Source organism: Paramormyrops kingsleyae, chromosome 15 (assembly GCF_048594095.1).
Source record: "Paramormyrops kingsleyae isolate MSU_618 chromosome 15, PKINGS_0.4, whole genome shotgun sequence".
In the NCBI taxonomy this organism is placed as follows: Eukaryota; Metazoa; Chordata; class Actinopteri; order Osteoglossiformes; family Mormyridae; genus Paramormyrops; species Paramormyrops kingsleyae.
In genome coordinates, this window is record NC_132811.1 from 16155421 (window position 1) to 16180862 (window position 25442).

The 25442-nt window shown below is 40.8% G+C and overlaps 2 protein-coding genes across 2 annotated transcripts in view; one reads left to right on the forward strand and one right to left on the reverse strand.

The window, feature by feature from the left end:
- Positions 1-241: 241 nt before the first annotated feature.
- Positions 242-4806, reverse strand: rgs4 (regulator of G protein signaling 4). The gene is made up of 5 exons (XM_023794745.2): positions 4682-4806; positions 4014-4118; positions 3190-3248; positions 2274-2440; positions 242-2103 (listed from the first exon to the last, which is right to left on the reverse strand). The coding sequence occupies exons 1-5, from the start codon at positions 4723-4725 to the stop codon at positions 1855-1857; spliced, it is 624 nt and encodes a 207-aa protein (XP_023650513.1). The 5' UTR covers positions 4726-4806; the 3' UTR covers positions 242-1854.
- Positions 4807-20870: 16064 nt separating this feature from the next.
- The window catches only part of nos1apa (nitric oxide synthase 1 (neuronal) adaptor protein a), a 60585-nt gene continuing 56013 nt past the window's right edge, over positions 20871-25442 (forward strand). Inside the window, exons 1-2 of the mRNA XM_023794568.2 lie at positions 20871-21414; positions 21746-21817. Of these exons, the coding sequence (XP_023650336.2) occupies positions 21310-21414; positions 21746-21817 (177 nt within the window). The 5' untranslated portion in view covers positions 20871-21309. The remainder of the gene's footprint in view (positions 21415-21745; positions 21818-25442) is intronic.

Here is a 25442-nt window from a genome sequence, read left to right on the forward strand (position 1 = left end):
TCAGCCAATCACAGTGGGTCCCCAGGACTGGAGTTGAGAAATACTGCTTTATTATTGGCTGATTAAGAAGTCTTCTGAAAAACTCACACCGAGACTGGTCCTCCATCCTCCATCCCCCACCCCAGGTTTAATACCATAACTCTTTGTATTTGCATGCTGTGAACCTCAGAATCAAATTCCCAACAGATTTTTAAGCTATTTTAAAATATATTGTACTGTGCAAACTTTGTGATATGCAAACAGGTGACTAATCCTAGCTGTTCATAAACCATGTGCAGATTACAATTGTTTCATTAACAGTTTTATTCCAGATAGTAACAAAAGACTGTAATAACAGTAAAATAAATAAAAACACAAAAATATAGAAGCCATCAAAAGAAAATGTACTAAAAATGATGCAATAAATAATAACTGTTGTGATGTACAGTTTACAAGAAATAAATGTCTATAAATAATACAATCAGATGTTCAGTGTTCATTGATGACAAAGTGAATACAGTGAATGTATTTGCCTGAGATATTCATAAGCTATAAATGTAGCATATAAGGTAAATACACAGATTAGGGATATTGTGTGTGACCCAAAAGTGTGTGACCTTAACACAAAGGAGTTTGGTTCCCGCTTCACAGTTACTGCAATATTTGAAAACAATTTGAATAATACATCTCGCAATAAGCACAGACACACAATACATCGTGCGGACAGTCTGATAGGTATATCAACAAAGGGTCCAAAAGACAGATTGGATGGTGAGACTGTTCAAAGAGAGAATGTATAGAGGGGATGATTCATAATAGGAATGAAAACCTGTCAAATATGAGAGAGAACAGGCAAGATTTCCCATGTGATGTTCTGACCACAAACAGAAGCTTGGTAATACTCAAAGGGGGAAATGTGTCACTCTCTGAGGCACACAGCAGCACAGATGCACAGAAGACACTCCAATACACGGCTGCTCCGTCTCACAACCTCACATTGTCGTCCATCTTTTTATTCCAATACAGTGTAACTGAAATATTAACTGTAAACAGAGACAAGTATCAACAAAAAAAAAAACGTAATAAGAGGTAGTTCTGCAGAATGTGGCACCAACTCAATGTCTAGCGTGTAAATTTAATTACCAACAAAGGCATTTTTGAGCTTGCAAAACAGAGGATGCAGAGCATGACACGAGAAAATAAAATGATAATATTTTTATCCAATAATTGTTTGTTGAATTTTAACAGTTGCAGCTTAGTGTGTATGGTAACTGAGGTCAGTTCTCACACATAGATTCTTTGAAGGTATTGCTAAAGTGATCCAGAATGTAAAATGTATTAGGTTTCATTATTAAAAATAATGAAAAAGTGTTTAAACATAAATTAGCGCCATATTAGTACTAGAATGATAAACAAGAACAAACAAGAATGGTTAGAAACATAAACAGATTAGAACTTACATTTAGAATTGTGCTACTCCTGTCTTGTCCTAACCTCACTTGTATAACACAGTTATAATACTCTAAGACAAATAATGTTAGGCATTTTTAGATAGCAAATTTTTCGGTATTTATTTTCTCATATAGCCACACAGTGATAAAAACAAATCTTTATATTTCTACTCTTCACATCTCTACTGTTTTTCAGGCCTTCTGCTACATCAGACAGATCTGAAACTGCTTCTAACAGGCATGTAAATACACTAGGTCAGTGTTTCCCAGTCCAGTCCTTGGGGGCCCACAGACAGCTCATGTTTTCGCTCCCTCCCAGCTCCCGGTAGGGAGCGGAAACACGGACTGACTGACAGGGAGCTTGGAGGGAGCAAAAACATGGATCAGATGTGGGCCCCTGAGGACCAGAGTGGGAACCACTGTTCTAGACAAACTGAGGCAAGATCTGGCCGAGGTTACAGGCTGTCCCTCTCCGCCTCTTCTCAACTCCACAGGGGAAGCCGTTCCTGGCTGACTGTGTCATATCCAGGAAGAGCTTTGAATTCAGGAACCTTCTGTAGGAATCCTTCTCCATGAGGAGGAAGATCTTCTTCTGGGCTTCCTCAAAGCAGGAGGGGCCAGCAATCTGCAAGTTTTTCCTGGTCTCCTCTCTGGTTGCAGAATCCAGGTTGACCTACGGATGTCATCCATAGACAACCTAGTTAAGTTTGCCCTCCAAAATTGTAGCAAAACGCTACAGTGTACAAATACTGTATATGTACAGATGTATTCTGCAATTAATTCATTACGTCTATTGACTTTTCATGCGACTTTCTTTGAGTATTAGATTTTTGTTATACATACCTCACGTGGAGAATTAACAGCAACATATTTGTCATAAATGTCATTGGCCTTGGCCGCAAGACTTTCGTGGGGTGCCATTTTTTTGTAGTCCTCACACACCATCCAGAACTCGATATTCTCCTCACTGAACTCAGACTTCAGGAAAGTGGCAAAAGCTGGGAGCCCAACTGAAACATAAAATCAATATTGTGTATAAAAAAACATCCCAACAAAACAAATTTCACAGGAAACCTGCAGGAAAAAATTAGTGAAAAAGAACATTACCGGATATTATAACATCTTTTGGAAGTATGCTTCCCAGTAGAAAAAAAATAATGTAATGAAGTTTTAGAAATTTCTAGAAATTTGAGTGCTGTTGAAGGAAGGTCAGTATATGAAGTGTTTGAGGGTGACTTTGTAATATGGGGCCAGTATGGGCCTGTCATTGCAACATGGGGCCAGTAGGGGGCTGTCATTGCAATATGGGGCCAGTAGGGGGCTGTCATTGCGAGATGGGGCCAGTAGGGGGCTGTCATTGCGAGATGGGGCCAGTAGGGGGCTGTCATTGCAATATGGGGCCAGTAGGGGGCTGTCATTGCGAGATGGGGCCAGTAGGGGGCTGTCATTGCGAGATGGGGCCAGTAGGGGGCTGTCATTGCGAGATGGGGCCAGTAGGGGGCTGTGTCAGATGGCAGCTGAGTAGCTCCCTGTAGGCAAGACCCAGGGATGCTTGGAGAAAAACACCTTGCATGTAAATTGAACAATCTATTTGTTGCGTGTGGTCAGAATTTAGAAAAAAAAAATCATGCTTAATCTCTATGGGCATACTTAGAATTTTAATTAGTGAGCTATTTTCTAAGAACTGTTACATACTGTATGGTTACTTCTAGCTTTATTGTTACACCTGTCGAGCTGTTTTTGTTACTGCTAATCTTACCGCTGTCATTCACCAAGTTGGTCAGCGACTCCTTCCATTTTCCCACTTCAGCCGGAACACTATTACCATTAGAAAAAAAAACAATTTTATTCAAATTATTATTTATTGTAAATTGAGACAATTCAATGTTGTGAAAATGTGCTATACAAATACAATTGAATCGAAATTGAAAATTAACTTGTCTTCAATATATACTATCTCACTGAGGCCTTGTACTCCAAAACAAATTAATAAAACACAAAAATATAAAAGCCATCAAAAGGAAATGGACTATTAATAATAATCTTTTGATGTACAGGTTACAAGTGATAAATAATTGCCTATAAATTTGTCTTTAATATATACTTTTCTCCCTCATTCTCCCAAACAAAAGCACATGGAATAACTTAACCATAGGTGACTGGGATTTCCCCTGTGCAGTTTGTGGCCTGTGACAGAACAGCACCTGACACTTTCCTTGGAGATTCCAAACATATTACACCCTGACTTATACAACAGGAGTTATTTCTATCTGATTTCTTTCTGTAAAATGCAGAGGGCCACTCATTAAGTCATATATAGATATATAGATATGTAGATGTCCACACTCAAAGACAAACCTTGGGTGCCTTTGTTTTATTATCCTCCTGGTCATATCTATAAAACGACAAAATTATCTATGGCTAAAAACTGCCCACAGGAAAACTGAGTCAAATGGTAATCAGCTGCTGTCCAAACTGAAGTAGCTTTTGTAGCCCTTCAGCCATTGACCACTATAAAAAGATGTCAAATGGATGTATCTATATTTCCATTATGATCATCCATAATGATTTTTACCATCCTACCTCTTTGGAGCTGAATCTCTCTCTTTACTGTTGCCTGCTCCCTGGTCAGAGTGAAGGTCGGCTTTATGAAGCAGGAAGCCGATGCGGTGCTTCATGTCCTTCGCGCTAAAAGGGACGGCGCAGGAAGTGAGCAGCTCCATACAGCAAATCCAGATTAATTAACAGTAAATGCTACCTCTAATTTTTTATCTCCAAACATAAAGCAAAACTTTATTTTACATTATAATGTATGTACTTTTTCCAATTAATTGGTATAAATATATTTTTCAAAAGAAATCATATTACTAAATTGTAAACCTAAAGTATTTACAAAATATGTTATATTTTTCATAGAAACAGCCACGCCACAAATGTACACATATAATTCTGTTGTAAAAGGTATTTGCCAGTCATATATAATTTTTTACATATATAATTATTATACAATATACAACAATTACAATATGTTATTATACACTATAATTATTGTAGTTATATACAGATTAATATTGAATAATTCATATTAATAATAAATTTAACACTTTGTTAGGAACATTGTTAGGACGATATTCATCAAACCATTAGCAATAATATGCATTACCCAGTACAGTAACACATATTTTAAAAACAGATATTCAGTCACAGCAACACTCTGATTTGGTTGATGTAGATCAGCAAAAACTCAGTACCTTTTCAAGCATGTTGCTGGCAGAGCGGAGAGCCCTTTACACATTATGCAGGAAGTTCGGGTAGCAAAGGCGGGGAGCAGGAGCCAGGCGCCGGGTGTCTTGCTGACGAGCAGTGACTGGATTGGTGTGTCTGTGGAGTCCTTGCCCCTGTGTGTGCTTTTATAGTGCAGGAGTGTTCCGAGCAGCGCGGCCGGCCAATCACGTCACACCGGGGGAAAGACTGGTGTTCCACTATGGCGCAGCATGAAGAACGTACACAGTGACAGCGTACATGCTTGTGACGGACGGCCTTAAAAAGGTGCTAACAGAGGCAGAACAATTTTAAAGATGAGGCAAAATATTTACAGCAACAGAGATTCAAAAACATTAGCATTACTTAATTCATTAAGAAAGAAATGTATGCCAATGCTGTCTAATGAATGAAAAAAGGATTGGTATTGGTTAACTAAGCTGTGGAGGCTCAGACTGAACATCTACATGAGTTCAGGAGGCCCTAAGTGAACACCTGTGTAGGCGTTTAATGGTTTGATGGTTTAATGGTTTGTTTACAGTGTGGGCTGGTTTTTTTGCCTGAAGAAAAAGGGACATTTTGGGTTACAATAGTTACCAGGAAAGCGGGGTGTGCTGTACCTCAAACACATATCCAATGTCCAGTTGCAAATCATTAATCAAAAGAAATGTTAGCAAATTTAGTAGTTTTCCGTTAACCAGGGTGATGTTGGCTCCTGCTCTTGAACGCCACAGGCCCGCAAGGTACAAAGACAGAGAATCTAATCAAAAGACTAATATAATCATAATAAGCAGACTCTGGATTATCATAATCGAAGCTGTGCTGATGCAGAGTAGAGAACCTTAGACTCAATTCGATTACCAGCTTTTCGCAGAATGCCAATTCCCCTTTCCCTGAAAGCTGACCTCTTGCACGCGCGACTTTTAAATGAACGGCTGTTTGTTAAATAGGCTTCACTGGCAGAGTCGGCACTCACTATCGACTGTCTGTGCGGCAGGTTAAGCAGGGATGAATCTCACAGGTACACAGTTAGGCCTGGGTTCAGAATATAGTCACTTATAATCCCTGGTAAAATAAAGTCCCTCTTGTATCTAAAATAACGGTTACTACTGTCACTTCCAATTTAATGTAATGTTTTTTCACTTGAACTACAGCCGTAATGTCCGGAATGTTAAATTGCAAGCGATGTTACATTTCCTCGCATTCAGGCATCTGCAAGCCACCTGATAAATAATGAAATAAAAATTTTAAACAGAGTGAGAAAAATCCAGGAATGTACAGTCTGGAGACAGAAGCAGAAATGACGGCAAACTGGAAACAGTGTGAGTCATAGCTGGTGTGGGTCAGATTAGAATTGGTGTTATGTGTTGTAGGTTAATACATGCTGTCCGCCCCCCGGCCATTTCCGGGGCCACGTAAGGCCTGCAGCCGGAACACCGACCGACGCAGGCCCTTCCCCCATGGAAGTCAGCACAAATCCCCGCACAGCTCACTGCAGCCTCCGCAATCCCTGCTTCTGCTGTGATCATGCTCAGTGTTTCCATCACAGCACACGGCCACTTGGCCTGAACCTCCGGCTCATCCTGCACACAGAAAGGCAGGACTTTGTGCGGCCGATGGTGACCTGCCTTCAGGGGCACAGCGGGGACACAGTAGGGGCACAGCGGGGGCACAGCGGGGGCATGGACACCCTGGCAAATGCAGCAGCTTACACAGGCCTTTCAATACGGAAAAATATGTAAAAAGGGGGGGCCCAGGCCGGTAGCCAGAAATGAATTTTGGGGGAGTCTGACATTTTTGACGAGAACTCAAACTCATAATTTTACTATCTGTCTACGTGTCTGGTTGGGAGCAATCAAAATGTTTTTTTTTTATTTTGGGGGGGGGGGGGTTCGCCCCATAATGTTACTACTTGGCTGGGGGGCCCAACATGACATCTTATCAGCAGACCCAGAATTTATGGCTACGTCCCTGCCCGCACTTTCGACTGTAACCCCTGAACCTATTTGCTAGGCTCTCCTTGTGAGAGTGGGGGGGGGGGGCCTATGGGGCTATACTAGGGGCAGATTAATGCAATGGCTATCCTACCCCATAAACTGGGAACCGTCTGAATGTCCATTCCAACATCAGCCTAGGACTCCCACTCCTGAGCTTAACACACATGGCCACGCTGACAGACAAAATGCATTTACTTGCAAAAATGATGAGGAAAGGACGCAGAGCCCAAGAAGGCCTTCATCCCGACAAGAAACCAAACCAAAGCTCCTCATCTTCCATCACCCCGCCTCTGATCCCCTCAGCCCCGCCGCCTTCCCGGTCTCGGCCTTCGTGGGGAGCCACGCCAGGCGGAGATCTCCCCCTGGGATTTATCAGCGACGCCCCCTGCAGCTTTCCAGCTACCTTTCAGGAGACAGCTGATTTACAGCACCCCAACACACGAATAATGACCCCCGGAGTGCAGCGCGCAGCGGGAGTGGAGATTCTCACCCCTCCTGTTACGTGCTCCGCACTCCAGAGTGCTGCAGCATCAATATGACGCGGAAATGTCCTCTAGGAAAACACACAAGAAAGGAATCATTTTAATTATTCTGACATCCTTGATTCCCCCTTCGTATACATCCACATGCCCTCCAACATTTCTTACACCAGGCAAGGAATGAGAAGGTACATTGCTGTCGTCATCAGGTGATTTGCATGAGGTCCCCAGTGTTTAGGGGCCCTCTGTTGGCCATAAACAGTCACTGTTTATTTTCTTTGGGGGGGGGCTGAAGAGACTCTTTCATTGGAGACCTAGAAACAAAAAAAATTTGACCCTGCCTATGACGTATAAAACCGCAATAGGCACCTGTCTTCCATAACCTCCTAACCAGCACTGCGTCATGATGAGCGCAGAGTCTGCCCCATACCCCAGGAAGCACAGGGCATTAGGCATTAGGCATTAGGCAGGGGACCAACCTGGATGCGATGTGTATCAACAATCAATTTTCACATTCATTCATTTTCCATAACTGTTATCCAGTGTCAGTACCATCAATTTTTTCATAACAAAACATAATTTTTTTTCATTGAAGTATGTTCACGTAAAACCTAAATGAAATAAACAGAAATGGTGTAAGATGTGCTAAGAGGTGTATACTGTAATCAGGGCCGGTTATTCTACACCCTGCAGGCATGGCGGCTAATCCAGAAATAAACTACTTGTGTATATAAGTCAAAGAGCCCCGCTTCTACTCTTTTGGACACACGGAAGCGAGTTTGGCTAGTATGACCAGATTTCCACGTCATGTTGTCATTTCCACATGATGTGATTGACAAAACTCAGGGTGTCTGTCTCGTATGAGCCAGAGACACGAAGACCCTGTCTTTAGGTTAAAACTGACTTTATGGGTCGCTGAGTCGCATCAAGTCTGTAATGCAAACAGAATCATTTCTGTACCACATTTCTCCTTCCATTAAAGTTGCTGTTGTTGTTATTACTGATGTCGTTGTTGTTGTTATACTGTTTTCCAGCCAACTAAGAATCAATTAAGAATTTCTTGGCTTAATATGTGTATTTTAATTTATTTTCACAGGATATAATCATGAAAAAGGCCAGCAGACCTTGAGGGAGTCAGTGTCTCAGAAACATGCTGAGCCGTGCCTCTTTGCCCAAACCGTGCCTCTTTGCACTGGTGCCCTTCCTCTAAGGACCGCCGCTTTGTGCTAATTAAGGCAGCACATGCCAGGAACAAAAACCAGCCAACCGGCTGAATCTTGCCCCTCCGAAACCTCGCCTTGATCATGGATCCCGATGCCCGTTTTCCCCTCCAAAGGTCACATCTCCAATTCCTGCGCCATTCATGCAAATTTCCTGCGCAGCTCCTCAGTTAAGTGAAGCACTTGCATCGCTAGACCCAAGAACCCCACATCGTCTAAGCTACTACATTACTGCCTTTGGATGCTTCCATGGAAAGCACAGCAAAATGGACAGACCAATGTGAAATGAATATACACAGATTCAGGGCACTGTACTGGAATTTTTAAATGCTGAAGAGAATAATTCAAATGCTTTTTCAATGAACTAGACTTAATATCACTCAATATAACTGCAAAATGCAATTTCCGGTAACTTGAATATTTATTTAGGTGTGATCATTACTTATTGACATGTTACGGTAGTGCTTTCTTTCACTGTGAAAATCTGACCAAAAAACTAAAACTGAAATAATTAATATTCTAGAATAGAACAGAATAGAATAGAATAGCTTTATTTTCATTGTACATGTACAATGAAATTCTGTTTTGCTATAATACAATATCTTTAATCTTTAATATATCTTTAATACCACGAAGCTGGATCTATAAGTTTTCCCATAGATTCCTGACGATATTTTTTTTAAAACAAAATTGCAAAACACACCTTCCTTTCCTTTCACAAACTTCCAGCTTTCACTTTCCCATCTCTGCCCCCACCTTCCTGGAATTGTTTCATTCCCAAGATCAGCCAAGAAAACATCTATACACCATAAACATCTATCTTCAAGATTATCACTTTTATGGTTGGCTTTGTTTGCTGACCCTGAAGCTGGTTCATGCAATTTTTCCTCATGGTATAGTATGACTATAATGGAAGAAAGTGACGCCTACATATCTACGTAATACAGAGGGCGACAAAATTTGCCCCAGGGGCTCTCGGAAAATGACAGTGATGTTGATGGTTGACTCATCCGCTGTACCATTTCGAACACAGATACAGCAGACGAAGAACCTGTTCCTTTTGGTAAGTATCGTCAAACTGATTCAACACTGATGTTGTAAATGAAGTATTAACATGTTCAAACACTTCATATTTAGTTAAACACATACTGTACACAAACAGTTATTGAAATATCCCGTTAATGACAATATTTCCAATCAGCCTGGATTTATAACTGTTGTCGTATAAGCAAAGTACATTCTTCTGAATTTCGTAAGCATGGCACTCAAATGAGGTAATTGTTCTAAGCCGAAACTCATCACAGATGGACTGCTGTTCGTCTTCGCCAGCTACGTTACTCCAACCACATTTTGTTCGCAAAAGTAAAAGACGTCAGAAACAGAGACGGACTGCAGATCCCGGGAATGACATTTACTCTATATAACTAAATGTAATTGCTATGGAAAACCAGTGTCAGGCCAGATTCTAGATATTAAATAATGTTCCTGGCCATCCTCGATGAATCGGGTGAATTCTTTGGAGGCAGCTTGCTGTCGAAGGGTGTTTATTTTATTGCCACAGAAGAGGATGTTGGTTTCCATGTGTACAAGACATAAAGACAAAACACAAAACACACCCAAAAACGAGACTCTGAAGAAACTTTTGTACTTAATCATTGATAAATAAAGTTTTATTGTGTTATCTACAACAGGTATTTTACCTTCGCCAGTCTGATGTTTGTGTTATTTTGTTCTGCTGTGGACTAGCAGTTGCAAAAAATATATATACAATATATATTTGGAAAAATATTGACAAAACTCCAGACCAGGCCAGAATTTTGCAGACATGTGTTTTCCTATGTAAATATAAGCATACTCTGTTAATAGCATTATTCTAAGAATGTTAAATTTTTCTGAAGGTTGAATTTGCTTGACGTGCCAAGAAACAGAAGCTGTGTCGTACAGGTGACTGATATGGAACGCGGGAGTTTTGTAGAAATCATTTTTTTAGTTTATGAAATTTCTCATTGCCTAACATGGCCAGATGCTTCTGTGTATTTGAAAAGCAGCTGGTCATGAGTATTTTCATGACTTTAGCAAAAGCATTTAAATTTGTAGCTGACCTTTAAGTACTGAATCATTATATGACCCCCTTAATTCACTGAGAACTTTAGTTTTATCTGGTACCCCCCCCCCCCCAAATTCCGGCCGACCGATGGTTCTTTTAAGACCACACCATTTATAGACACTTCTCCTGGCTGATGGCACGGATATATTTGGGATTATGGTTAGCTTGGTAAAATAATCTGCTCTGTTACTGTTTGGCATAAATATTTTTCACTAGGTTTGGTTTCTTGTTTGGTTTCCTCGCATAGAATATGCCTACTCTATAGCTGCTTAACTGAAGTTTCTTTGTTATCATAAGTTTAATTATACTTTTCATTTTTATTTTTATGTGCCATTTCATAGCTTGGCAGTGACAAATGATTTACAACAACCTGCCAATTCAATGCAACTGCAGGGAAGGAATTAAATTTGATATATTTTTCTAGGAGGAACCGTCACATTCACTTTGCATGATTAGGCAGAAATAAAAATTCTAGCACACGAGCAGTTCTAGAATATACACATTCTAGAACATTGCTGATTTTTAATGACCCAAATAGGGAAGAAATTGTAAGTAGAGCAGAGGGGCTACGTGTGGGCTAGCACAGTGGTGCAGATTTTTATCGGGCCAGATGGCGTTTAAGTGGCTGGCTTCTTTGCTTTCATCTGTCAGTGAGCGGTCTGGAACACGGCTCCTGCATGGACTCATCCCCAGCTCAAACCACACCTGACCATTGTAGGCGTATCAGAAGCCGGTGTGTCTAACATCTGAACACAAAGGGGCTTGGAGCCGTCAGGGGAATTACTGTCACTGTGAAGGGCCAATTTGGAGCTATCGCATTTCTTGATAAGTCCAACATTAAAACTAATTACACACCCAAAGCGTTGCCCTTTATGGAAGTGCTTTTCAGACCTAGTAAAGAGAAATGACATTCCTGCCAAAATAGCGTTCCCCTAAATAGATTTAACTGGTTTTTATGATGTCTTAATTAATCAGACCAGTTCGACTGATTGCTGTAGACTTCACGATGACTCAAACGATCATGAGGAAACCTTTCAAGCAAATTTAATGTTATGTGTTTCTATTCTGTTCCATTATTTTATCAGCATGATTAACATGGATATGTTTTTTGCCATGCATTTCAAAACAGTTATTTCATCAATGGCAGAAACATATTTGAAATGTAAAGATAGTATGGAGCCAGATAATCACCATTTGCACACATATACACGAAACCCACTCTTTTCCCCCTATATTTTTATTTAGCAGAACCAGTATTTGAATTTCATGGTGTATCCTCTGCCGATGATGAATGAAGCATATCTAGTCTTCCAGTGAAATAATCTCAAGGTTATTGACATGATGTGTCACTCGCTAGTGTATTTCTGAGTTAAAAAAAGACCTCGACCCTTTCAATATCAAGGCTATAGAGCTTTATGTCATCCATCTTTTTACAGCACAAGGTTTTTTTTGGGGGGGATAATGAAAGAGCGAGGTGGTTGAGGTGTTGAACAAAAGGTTGCAAGTTCACTATTCTGTTATACCATTGAGAAAAGCTCCTGATTTGACTCACTTCAGTATTAATGATTTATACAACAGGAGGCAGCAGGCTGTAGAGCCCTGGTCTGGTTTACCTTGCATTCTTAGGTTAGCAAAACCAAGATGACCCTTTGTGGGCTCATTCGCTAATTATAGTAGGTGTATATAGGGCCAACTGGATTATATAGAAATTCAGGAGATATTATGAGACATGACTGTGGGTGTAGGCAGGAAGGTATTGCTATTTTGAGTTGAGTAATGATTTCTTTCGCTGTTTGGTGTACAGCTTTAAATGTGTTTCAATTTCTGTGTGTGTGATTTTGATGTTTGTATAGGAACATCCTTGACCCCACAACCTGAATCTATAATAAGATGATGTGTGTAACTGTAAGATATTATAATAAGCTTGATAATATACCTAAATACTGTATGTGACCATAAGGCAAGAAAATCTGAGCCGAAATATTCTTGGGAAAAAAGAATCTATGTTGCCGCAGGATTAAGAATAGACACTGATCTTGTGTGTTTCCAGTTTGTTCCATTGTACTCACCAACTTGAAGATTGAAAGTAATGAGTTTAGTGGTGAAGGAGTTGGACTGCAGATTGTGGAGATGTGTGTTCACACTCTGACACTGACAGTCCTGCATCTCCAAAATCAGAATCACCTTCATCAAATCTTAACAAAAGACTGAAATATGACATTGTGAAATGCTGACTCTATTAGGATGTGGAAATCTGTCCTAGAAATTCATCCTAGTAGACGGTACAATGACGGTACTGTCATGCTTCTGGAAGAAAAACAGCGACGTCAAGCTGCACATCATAGTTGCAGACTGAAGTGAAATCAAATAAAATAATGCTTATTAAGACTGTCTGTGACACACAGTGACGTCTGAGATCAGGAGGGATCAAGCACTCAAGGTCAGAGAACAAACCTTCATCTCAATGCTGCTCCGAATGGGAAAGGAAACAAATAGTAACGAGAAATGGCAGCAAACAGAACAGCGCAATGATTCTCTGTTTCTCAGTTGTTCAACCATATTGGCGATTAGCTAAACGTCACTTATTGTTAGCCTGGGACTGAGTGTGGTGATGCTGTCATGCAGCTACGGAAGGTCCATGGAGTCACACCCCCTGGGTGCTTCCCCCCCACCCTCCAAACGCTCCATTTCCAAAGCCAGACACATGTCGTAAGATACAGTCAGACAATGCACTGCATCAAGGGTAAAACGGCAAGATCTGACACATTACTAGGATGTTTATGAGCTCGTCTTTTTAACCATTACATACTGCCCTTCAAGTTGCCCCTTCTAAGTTAAATTACAGATTTTTATCCATTAGTACAGTTATGTAAAAAAAAAACAATGATATTTTGATTACCACATATTGTACCACAAACTCTATTTAAAACAGATAAAATACGGCTATTTAATCTGAAGAATATACTTCTCCCAAAACAAACAAGCAAACAAATAAGTAAATAGCTGCAGAAATGATTGCCGTAACCTGGAATGCAGCCTTAATTCTCCAAACCTGCCAAACCGCAGCCGGACGGAACCACAGAACTATGACATGAGAGAGATACACCAGCCCCAATAGCAGTAACCATCTTATATTGTTTAAAATACTGCAAGATGGCAAACATTTGTCTATAAATACATCTCAAGGTCACTTTTATGGAAAAAAAACTGTAAAATAACATTTTAATATGGTTTTCCAGATTTAACGTCAGTCAAATCATGACAGTGTGACAGTTGCTGATGCTGATCATAGTGGATCATTTTCTGTATTGTCATTTATGCCAATAAAAAATACTGTGGTATGTGTGCTTATTGAACAATGGTGCGAGGCAGATGATAACGCAAAGATAACGATAAATATTAAAGTAAAACTTTAGCGAACTGAGAGAGGTGATCTTTTATTTATCTTACAGATTCAGAATGATTCTTTGGAAGTGATGACAGTGAACCGTATGGAACTTTGCTGACACCTAGTGGCAGTTTATTGGGTCTTTTTTCGTGAACCTGCTGCTTCAGTTTACTAATGTTTCCGCATATGTGAAGTAAATTTGTGGCTAGAAACTTTACAGGCAGCCAGTCAAACGCAGCCAGAAAAAAAAAACTCCTTTCACATAGATATTTCTTACAAACAAGCTGAATGGATGATTGGGAGATGCTAAGCATTTTTTTTCCTTTTAGCCTTGTAATGCTTTACCGTCTTTTTTGCAGATACTCATATGTATCGGCTATTGCGAAACACAGTTACAGAGCGCCTAGCTCAAGATCTATGACATAGGACCGTTACTGGGGATGAAGGGTGGTCTGTTTTTTTTTTTTTAATCTGTCTTAAAAAATAATATTTGCTTATAATATTGGCTTGCTTCCTTTCTATTTACAATAATCAAAAAGATTCCGTGATTGGTTGGCACTAGTTCAGCCTTGGGGGTGGACCAGCTGGGGGCCTGATTTATTGTGTGTTGTAAATCACTGACTAACAGTGTTTGGGAAAAGAAAACTAATTTAAGCAGATAAATGTGTGTGTGTGTGTGTGTGTGTGTGTGTGTGTGGCTTAGGTTTAGGTTTATATTACAAATGGCTCCCACAATGTAATAAAAACCTGATTTTTTATGTTGTGGGGACCATTTTTCAGGCCCCCACAATACTCTATCACTGCAATCAAAAAACTAAAAGTGCCAAAAGTCTCATATTTTGTGTGGTTACTTATGGTTAAGTTTAGGGCTGGGTAGGGGTTAAGGTAGCCATGTTGGGATTAGAGTTTTCCCATAGAAATGAATGGAGAGCCCCCACAAAGATACAATTACAAACCTATGGTGTGTGTGTGTGTGTGTGCCTTTCTCTTCTACTACAGGTGAAATCACTGTGGGTACGTAAGTAGAGGAGGTAACATTCAGCATACCATGCAACACATTTTCACTGGGTACATGTGAACGCTGAAGGCAGATAATAGCCAATGAGTGGGCACTCTCTGAGGAACTACAGTGACTGAATGCTGGTGGAGAAGCCAGGACCACAGCCTATAAAAAGAAGGAGACACTCAGAGACACATTTTATCCTTTGCGGAAAAAAAACAAGGATATTCTGGAATATACAGTACATTTCTGTCTTAACATTTAGCTGTTCAGAGTTTGAAATCCACCGATAAAATTAAGCAGTATTTGGCATCAGATACAACCACACATGAAAAACAGGAAAAAAAATTAAGCCAAACCTAAAATCAATATACACCGCTCAAAAAAATTAAAGGAACACTTTTTAATCAGAGTATAGCATCAAGTCAATTAAACTTCTGGGATATTGATCTGGTCAGTTAAGTAGCAGAGGGGGTTGTTAATTAGTTTCAGCTGCTTTGGTGTTAATGAAATTAACAACAGGTGCACTAGAGGGGCAACAATGAGACAACCCTCAAAACAGGAATGGTATAACAGGTGGAAGCCACTGACATTTTTCCCTCCTTATCTTTTCTGACTGTATTTTCACTAATTTTGCATTTGGCTACAGTCAGTGTCACTACTGGTAGCATGAGGCGATACCTGGACCCTACAGAGGTTGCACAGGCAGTCCGACTCCTCCAGGATGGTGCATCAATACGTACCATTGCCAGAATGTTTGCTGTGTCTCCCAGCACAGTCTCAAGGGCATGGAGGAGATTCCAGGAGACAGGCAGTTACTCTAGGAGAGATGGACTGGGCCGTAGAAGGTCCTTAACCCATCAGCAGGATCGGTATCTGATCCTTTGTGCAAGGAGGAACAGGATGAGCACTGCCAGAGCCCTACAAAATGACCTCCAGCAGGTCACTGGTGTGCATGTCTCTGGCCAAACAATTAGAAACAGACTTCATGAGGGTGGTCTGAGGGCCCAACGTCCTCTACTGGGCCCTGTGCTCACTGCCTGGCACCGGGGAGCTCGATTGGCATTTGCCATAGAATACCAGAATTGGCAGGTCCGCCACAGGCACCCTGTGTTTCTCACAGATGAAAGCAGGTTCACCCTGAGCACATGTGACAGATGTGAAAGGGTCTGGAGATGCCATGGAGAACGTTATGCTGCCTGTAACACTGTTCAGCTTGACCGGTTTGGTGGTGGGTCAGTGATGGTCTAGGGAGGCATATCCATGGAGGGACACACAGACCTCTACAGGCTAGACAACGACACCTTGACTGCCATTAGGTGTCAGGATGAAATCCTTGGACCCATTGTCAGACCCTACGCTGGTGCAGTGGGTCCTGGATTCCTCCTGGTGCACGACGATACCCGGCCTCATGTGGCGAGAGTATGCAGGCAGTTCCTGAAGGATGAAGGAATTGATACCATTGACTGACCCCCACGCTCGCCTGACCTAAATCCAATAGAACACCTCTGGGACATTATGTTTCAGTTCATCTGATGCTGCCAGGTTGCACCTCAGACTGTCCAGGAGCTCATTGATGCCCTGGTCCAGATCTGGGAGGAGATCCTCCAGGACACCATCCGTCGTCTCATTAGGAGCAGCCCCGACGTTATCAGGCATGCATACAAGCACGTGGGGGCCATACAAACTACTGAGTACGATTTTGAGTTGCAATGAAATTTCGGCAAAATGGACAAGTCTGCTGCATCATTATCACTTTGATTTTTGGGGTTTGAATTCAGCCCTCTGTAGGTTGATAATTTTAATTTCCATCAAACGATGTGGCATCCTTTCATTCCTAACACATTACACAGTCCATATCAGTATAGATGTGTATTACAAATTAATAATTCTAAAAAATGTTACGGAGTGTTGAATTTGATAGTTTGGGAGTGTATTTTAATTCTTAGACCTCCTGGATTACAGGATTCTGGGTCCTAAAGAGAAATGAAAATACACTATAATGTCTGAAATATATCGCAGTGTGACTATGCCCTGAATCTACACAGCCACTGTGACCCGTCTCAGCACAGAAGTACCCATGCAAGGCCAATCTTCTTCTAGTACCCATAAAATGGCTAGTTCTACACTACACATGGTTCTCAAGAAGACCATTAGAATAACAGAGTGACCCTGTTTGCAACTATAGAGCAGTTTAGTGTTCTAGATAGGTACCAGCTTACATCTGACTGAGACACAGTAACAAAGTACAAGTAAACAAGCATAAAGTCAATAGGGTAATCCTAATCATATGCTGTTAGATTTATTTAAAGACAATAGAGCCTGCAGAAAATTTTGATTGGGGTGACCATCAGGGTCCGGTTATATTTAGCGGGGTGGGGGGGGGCACCGCATCCTGTCTGTTACATGGTATCGCTTAGAATATAAAGTAATGCATATATTGTTTTTATTATTTTTATGTGGTGGTTACACCAGTGGCCACGTATTTAATAGGGTTGGCCCTGCCCCCTCCTTCACACATCCCCCCCCCACCCCCAGATCTGTCCCTGACTAAGGGCTGTTTGCAGCAAGGAAAGGAAATTGCTTAAAAATTACATGAATAAAATATATGCAGCGTTGATGGAGTCACTCTGTCTGTAGTCAGCCGAAGTCCCCGAGAGACCCTGGTGATTATTAATTACTGGACACACTGGACTCAATGGGGAGCCCGGTTATTGGTCCCAGTGGGGAGTCCGGTTATTGGTCCCAGTGGGGAGCCCAGTTATTGGTCCCAGTGGGGAGTGCTGTTGCCTCACACCCTGCCAATTTGGGTTTCACATCCCTTCTCCGCTCAGTGTGTGTGGACTTTGCTGATTCTCCCTGTGTTGTGAAGATTTCCTTTGGTTCCTTTCCATGGTCCAAAGACATTAAGGCTAATTGGTGTCTTTAAATTGCCCATAGAGTGCAATGGGCTGGCTTCCCGTCCAGCGTGTTCGCAGCCTTGTGCCCTGTGCTGCCTGCGATAGGCTCCAGACCCTCCTGTCATCCTGACCTTGATGAGCTGGTAGACAGCGGATGGCCAATACTGGATGCATACCAGATCAGCAAACAATTTAGGGACAAAGGGTTTTAGCTGGTATCTTATAAGGCTGAAGTCTGATCAGAGTGGATTACATTCTTTAGCTTAATTCTAAAAAATATTACAGAGTATTGAATTTGATGGTTTGGGAGTGTATGTTAATTCTTAGGCCAGATTCTATAACATTTTAATAATGCAACTATTTTTAAATAGTTTTTTTCAGTCTCAGCTATGTTGTATGTCTGCTATTCAGAAACACTGTCCTCTGAAGAGGCAGAAACTATTACAAATCCTTGCAGGATTATGATGCATTAAAAGCACAAACTGGCGCTTCTTGTATGAAAACTCATTATTAGATTCCAGTCTTGATGTATATAATTGGCTGCAATATGAAATGCTCTGCTGAAGCAGGCAGTGAGGCACAGCATGTGTGTAACCCCAAGATGTTTCTGAGACCCCAACTGATTCATAAAATCCGAAGGAGAACTGTTCTTCGGAGGTTTTGTACACCTGCAAAGGATTAATACTACACCACTCCGTGTACTAGCCAACACCACTCCAGGTTCCCAGAATGTTCTTAATGTTGAATAACTATTTGCTATGTTTGGGAGATATGGTTTAGCTATTGCTACAACAGTGTTTCCCAACCCAGTCCTCAGGGACCCCCCAGACAATCCATGTTCTGGGAGCTGAGAGGATGCAAAATGTGAACTGTCTGCTAGGGAGCTGGGCGGAAGCAAAAACATGGACTGTCTGGAGTCCCTGAGGACTGGGTTTGGAAACACTGCACTACAATACTCCACTGTCAGTCACTGGAAACTCAGCCCAGCTGCACTTATGCCTAGTTGACTCCTTGAAACTGATATTTTTATAATGTGCTGTTTACCTCACTTGTATGTCACTTTGGACAAAAGTGTCTACTAAATAAAGTAAATGTAAATGATATATTTAAAAGCAAAAAAATGATGTGTGCTGTCACAATGGTTTCTTCAGCAATAAACTGAATAAAGTTCATCCAACCCCTTGAGAAATATGAGTCTGCATTCCTAGGGGAGTAAAGATCAAGTATAATTCAAACATATCAGTTATTGTATAAAATAAAAATGATCCTCCTTCGCTTGCACTGAAACCAGCATAGCAAGAACCTGGATGAAATGCACAGCTGAAATATTAAGTTGTGGTCTCCACGAGGGGGACCTAGTGTAGCTTAATATTCTGAAGATGTGATATCCACAAGAGAAGTTAACTTAAAAGTCTGAAGAAGTGATCTCTAAATAAATGTGAAAACCAAGTGAACCTGGCTTTGCTGTGGAGATACTGGAAAGGTCATCCATATCAGGGCTTGTTCCTTAGAGAAGTTCCCATATGTTTCACAAGGAGAACTTGGCTTCAGTCTGATGTGAGACACAGAGGTGCTTAGTCCACATACAGTTTGTAAAACATACAGCATTTCTGTATAGTGTCCAAAACATACAGCATTTCTGTATAGTGTCCAAAACATACAGCATTTCTGTATAGTGTCCAAAACATACAGCATTTCTGAGGTCTGATGAAAATTATTCATGAGTAGCAACACAATGTTGTCAAGGAGAGACAGGATGCTGCTGCAATCCTGCATGTTACATGGATGGATGATAGCTATTGTGCCTCATGACCTTGTGGTTAGGACATGGTTGTTGTAGAAAAATGGTGGCAGAGATCCTACAGTAGAGATAAAAATGCAAGTAATTATGGTTCTGAATAAATTTGGAGATAACCATGTGTAATAAATCAAAATGATGGATAAAAATCAAGTCAAAGTGATCAATCAAAGGCAATCCTCATTTTGAAAGTCCGTGTTACTCCTGCATGCTGAGTGCATTTTCTTGCATTTAAACAGGCAGCACTATATCCAGCATGCTAGTGTTGCTAGGAAACTCATTTTATTTATAATGTGAAGAAATGAAAATCCAACCAGCGGGACATGCTAAATCAAAAAGATGAAAGTGTGTATCCATTACTGTTAAGCATATTTGATATGACCTTTTAAAAACTGAGTGTACTTCAAAATATTTCTTGTATGCAATTTCCAAAAAATCTTCCGTGTTGTAAAAACGAGTTCCTTGCTTTTATAGAACTGATAGGAATACAGGCTATTTTTTTTAATGTCGATTTTGTTAATCTCCATTTGAAATGATACTATTATTGTTTATTTACTATCATTCACTTTTTGGAATGCTGAAGGAAAATGTTTAGTGTATTCTTCAGATTTAACGAAACAAAATGCATGCAATGTTTAAAATTTTGCTTGTTTAACAAGAGTAATACGTACACCATGTTAATACTTGTAACTTGAAATTTATGGATGTCATAACATAGCCTACAAGTTGCTTCAAACTATGAACTATGAAACTCTCGAAGCAATAACTTGACAGCTGTATACGTATATTAAAAATATATCCAAATATATACGTTGGATATATTTTTAGACTAAGTGCGTATGTTCATTGGGGGAATAACTGAAAACAGAGACGCTTGACAAGACGAAATCAGTTTCCATAGATCTGTGGATACCATTACAATGTTTCCCTATATATGTGTATGGCCGTTTTTTAAAAGACAAGTTTGTCCAAGTTTAAGGAAAAACGTACAGTACCTAACAGTACCATTTGATTTGAGGAAGTGAAATCCAGAGATCCGTAATATAAACCAAACCTTCGAGGGATATATGTGAGTCTCAAGCTGAGACTCCAGGGATCCTTTTATCAATTTAAAATGAAACATTGTTCTGCTGCTGAATCGCTACCCATTGCGCCACTAGATGCCACAATAGGCGCCCTTTCGTTTAAAGGTTACAATGAATGAGGAAAATGAGGCATTATCCCCGCCCACAAATCTATGATGTAACACTGTTCCAATGAAAACAGGTGGAATTCCCAGGTTCAGCCAATCAGCCGCAGCTCTTGAATTGTCCAAGTCTGAGAATGACTCCCCCAGACATGGCGCTGCGGTGAAGTAGGAACGGGCAAGCAAAGGGAAGATATTCAGTCCCGTTTTTGTTTTTAAGTTATTTTTACTTTTTAATTGTCGTGGAGTGAGGTTTTATTTGGCAGCGATGCGGGGACGTGACACGATTGTGTGTTTTCCCCTTGGGAAACAACACCAAGGCTGATTTTTGTTTTAATTCTCATCGAACTACAGCGATGTATTTGCATGAGTACTTACTATTAAGTTACACTAGCTGACTTGCTCCATGGTAGTTCCGTGCACTTACTTGGTGGCATCGTATTGCAGTGTGCCACTGAAGTTAAGGTGCCGCTCGGTTTCGTGCCGCTAAGTCTAGTCGCGATTCTCTAAATAACATTTTAACGCCTGATCGAGCAAGCGACCATGCCGGGGAAAACTAAGTACAATTTAGTAGATGACGGACACGATTTGAGGATTCCTCTGCACAACGAGGAAGCCTTCCAGCATGGCATAAATTTCGAAGCCAAGGTGAGTAAGTAAGAAGCGGTAGGTGAGCAAAGTCCGTAACGCGCATTAACGCTACCAAACGTTAGAGTTTATTATAATGTTATTCTCTGGTTTGTCGTTGCTTCTCGTTAATTTGCAGACTAGGTAATAAACAGCCAGTTAAGCATCATGCATGCATGCGTGTTATTTTAACTACGGCGATCCCCTTTGATTTTGTATCGAAGCAATAACTTGACACAAAATAACATCTTTCAGTCACTGTTGTTGTTGGTGGCGCTCGGAAGACGCAGCCGCCCAATGCACTGTAGGAGAATATGGTATTAATTGTGGTATTTTCCCCCCATATTTGTAGTACATTGGTAGTCTGGATGTGGCGCGACCGAATAGCAGAGTGGAGATAGTAGCGGCTATGCGGAGGATACGGGTGAGTCTCCCTGCCCTGTTCGGATCTACGCCGCCAAGTTGCCCGGAATGTGCAGGTCACGTTGCTCATATCATAAGGTGCTTGTAGTGTTTAGTAAAATGTTACTCGATCTCAGTGATTCTGTCTTGCCCTTCGCAAAATTTCAGCAGCGCTTGGAAAGCAGGACAGTTAATTACCTTTCTAACCATTTGAAAGTAAAGTCCTGCAAACAACATTTCTGAGTGAGTGCAGTTTGCGCAGAAAGCGGCTCGCAATGCAGAATCAGTGTTTCAGTATATATACTGCAACAGGCCTTTAATGATCCACACCTCATGTGTTGGACACTGATTGGTTACTCCGAATGTATCTCAGTTAAAGTTTCCAGCGGAACTTGTTTAGTAATGGGGATACAGAACTAATTTAAACTGTATAGTGGGAGAATTCACGCCTGAAATGTGCACCTTCTTTCCAAATAAAACTGAGGAAAACGTTGATGAAATAGTCAAACACTTCAGCACGGCTTTCGGGAAGACACTTCAGGTGCTCCTAGTTGTCACTAAGGCAGGATCCTGCGGAATAGCACAACGTGGTTTTGTTTTGAACCGTGCAAGTCCTTTTTGGCCTTGCTAAAATGGTCTATTTTACGATTAATTTATAATATTTCTGGGCAGATCCTGTGAGCATTTCGTTCTCACCGATAAAACGTAGGCCTACATGTTGGTTTTTTTTTTAATCGTATAATGGGCTCTTTAATTATTGCAGACATTATTTATGAATATGCAAATTGAAGGCGAGGAGTCTCTTCTACTGATGCCAAACTGCATTTCTTTCTTTCAAATTTACCTGAAATGGCTCAGGTTCATTTTTCTGTGAATTTAACATCAGTAGTAGTGTGGATAATGCCCATATTTTTAGGCATCTGAGAAGGTTGCACCAAGGGCATCAGTAACAAATTCCTGTTGAGTGATAGTTTTGTTCAAGGCAAAGTACTGACATTTTTCATTACTGTCAGCTGCTGTAAACTTGTGATGTTTTCATAACTTGCAGAGTTCCTTTTTTGGATACGGTGACGCAGCTTTCTGACTTTTGAAAGGTCTGCGGGTGGGTGGGTGAGTGTGTGTACCAATGGAATAGATGTAGTAGGAATTTTGCTCCAATTGTGGTGCTTGGAAAGTTTGAGAGTTTTAGTAGTAAGAAACATTGTTCACTTTCATAGTTACCATAGTTGCAGATAAATTATTATTGTCATTATTAATAATAATGATAATAATAACAATAATAATAATAATAATTTGACTGGATATGTTATGGGAAGCTGTTTTGGTTAATTGTCTTCCTGAGTAGTATTTTAATAGTGTAATGTCCTGGATGTCTTTCTGTTTTTACATATACAAATGTTATTTATTGAGATGGGAAATATGTATTTTCATAATTACTGTCAAGTAATTTTTTTGCACCCAACAACAAATTCAGGTAATTCAATGGGGTTTATTAGCTAACAGTAATTTTTCTTAAAATGTCTCCTTTAACAGCTTATAGGTATAACCATTTCTGCCCTGGAAAAGTCCTCTGCAGAATCATACAATATAAATGATATACCATATGCATTGATGTGTTCCTAATTGATTAAGCATTACTCCATTACAGATTAATGAGCAGGGCTGCTCATTAAAATGCATATCAGGCTGATTATATGTGACCCTGCGATCTCATCGGGAAGTTTCTGCTGCATCTGTTTTCTGTAAAACAAGAGAAAAAAAGAGTAAGAACGTACTCAGCGCCTGCTTCCCTGCTTGTCCTTCCCGTCATTCTTCATGACTGTAACGTGGATTATTACCAAGATATATGATCAGCATGGGTCATGTTTTGTACCATTTGCATCCTGTTCCCCTTTGATAATGAGGTAAATTCCGATCACGGTGCGCAGGACGTGGAACAGGGCATCCTGCGGGCCTCTGCCATTCTTAGTCTGAGGTCACGTGTGTGTGGTCACAGTAAGAGGAACCAGATCCAGTTATATTGCGTCGCTGATTTCATCAATAGCTACTGCATACATCACCCTTCCATTACCCATCCATGCAGTTGGGGAAGTAGCTTTTTATCGAGCAAATTTGGGATGAATAGTAATTAATGATGCCAACGGACCATTTGTAGAACAAGCAAGTATTACTTGCAGATCCTGGTCCAAAATATCAACAGATGGGAGTTTGTTAAACTTGTGATTTAAGTGTTACAAAGGGGCCATTTACCTGAATTTTTTCTAAATAGACATATAGTAGAGAGAAGGGTTAGGATTTATTTTCTTAATGGATGCTCCTTAGTACTCGAACTTGTAACTCTTGTGTTAGTGTAATGCTGTACTTGTTGAGATACTGAAGCTCAGCAATGAGGGTAAGTGGGCACCTTTCGGCTCTCTGCTGTTTGCTTTTCATTCCTCCCAGTGTCATTCATAGTAGCAATGTCTGTTTTTAAGAGCCAGTGAGTCAGGCTTTCCCTCTTTGGTAGTGACTAATATTGATGTAAAAATCTGTAAATCGGGTATCACAATGAAGAGTCAGGGGGCCCTTCGTTGCCGAGCTACAGTTTGGGCAACGATCGATGAGGCCGATAACAGGATTTCCGAGTAAACTTTCAAAAGATGATGTGAAAACATCAAGCACCTATCTTAATGTTTCAAAGGTTAGCTCTCTCTTTTTTTCAGGCTATTTTTAATCACTATTTTATTGCATGTCCAGCCAGTGCTCTGTTATTTTTTACCTAAGATTTGTTCCGTGGAACAAATATACAAAACACAAAATATGTTCAACAGATATTTAGTGTTCTCTAGGTGAAGGTCTGGTAATTGTTCTGGTTGATGAAATGCATAGCTATTCCTGTCCGTCTGAGTGTGTATGTTCAGCTCTCTCATTTTCACCTTCCAGAGCTCACTCTGTAAACACTGTTTCCGTACAGACCCGTGGGATCGAAGATTCGGCGGAGGTGAAAATGTGCTTTAAACGTTCAGGCGTGATACTGATATTTGACTTGTCGAGGCCTTTTTAAACTCCGTGTAAATCAAGCCCAGTGACCTTTGCTAGCTCCCTCGTCCGTGCTTGACTTGTGGAGAAACTCTGTCCGGCTGATGTTTAACTCGCTGTCATTTCTCAAATGCGTTGATGCCGTCTGGTGATCGTCTTTGCGTTTTATGTTTTGCAGACCGGGAAACGATGGCAGGCGTTAAAACCTTCTCCATAAAAAGTCTTCCGCTAGTTCCACAGGCCAGTCTGTGTACGAGGCTGTTTCATCGTTAGTTTCTGAGTGGCCGCTTTCTGCAAAAACAAGACCCTTCGCGCCATACAATAGACTCCCTGTATCCTGGCAGGCTCAAGTCTCGTCTTTCTGTGGAACGTGTTGGGTTTCTTTGTCTCTTGTGCGCTCTAAGATGGCAGAGCCATTCACGGACAAGGCTAGCTGATGTCCGTTGGAAGCTGGCCTACATGCTAGATTACCCACCTTTTTGTCTGCAAAGAGCTTCTTTTGAGTGTAAGTAAGAATATGTCTGCCTTTCCAGCCGTGACCTCTCTGCTCTGGCTGAGCCTTTGGCAGAGTAGCAAGGACATGTCCTGCTTTCCTTATGCCGTTCGTCATAGTAACCGTGATCTGTAAA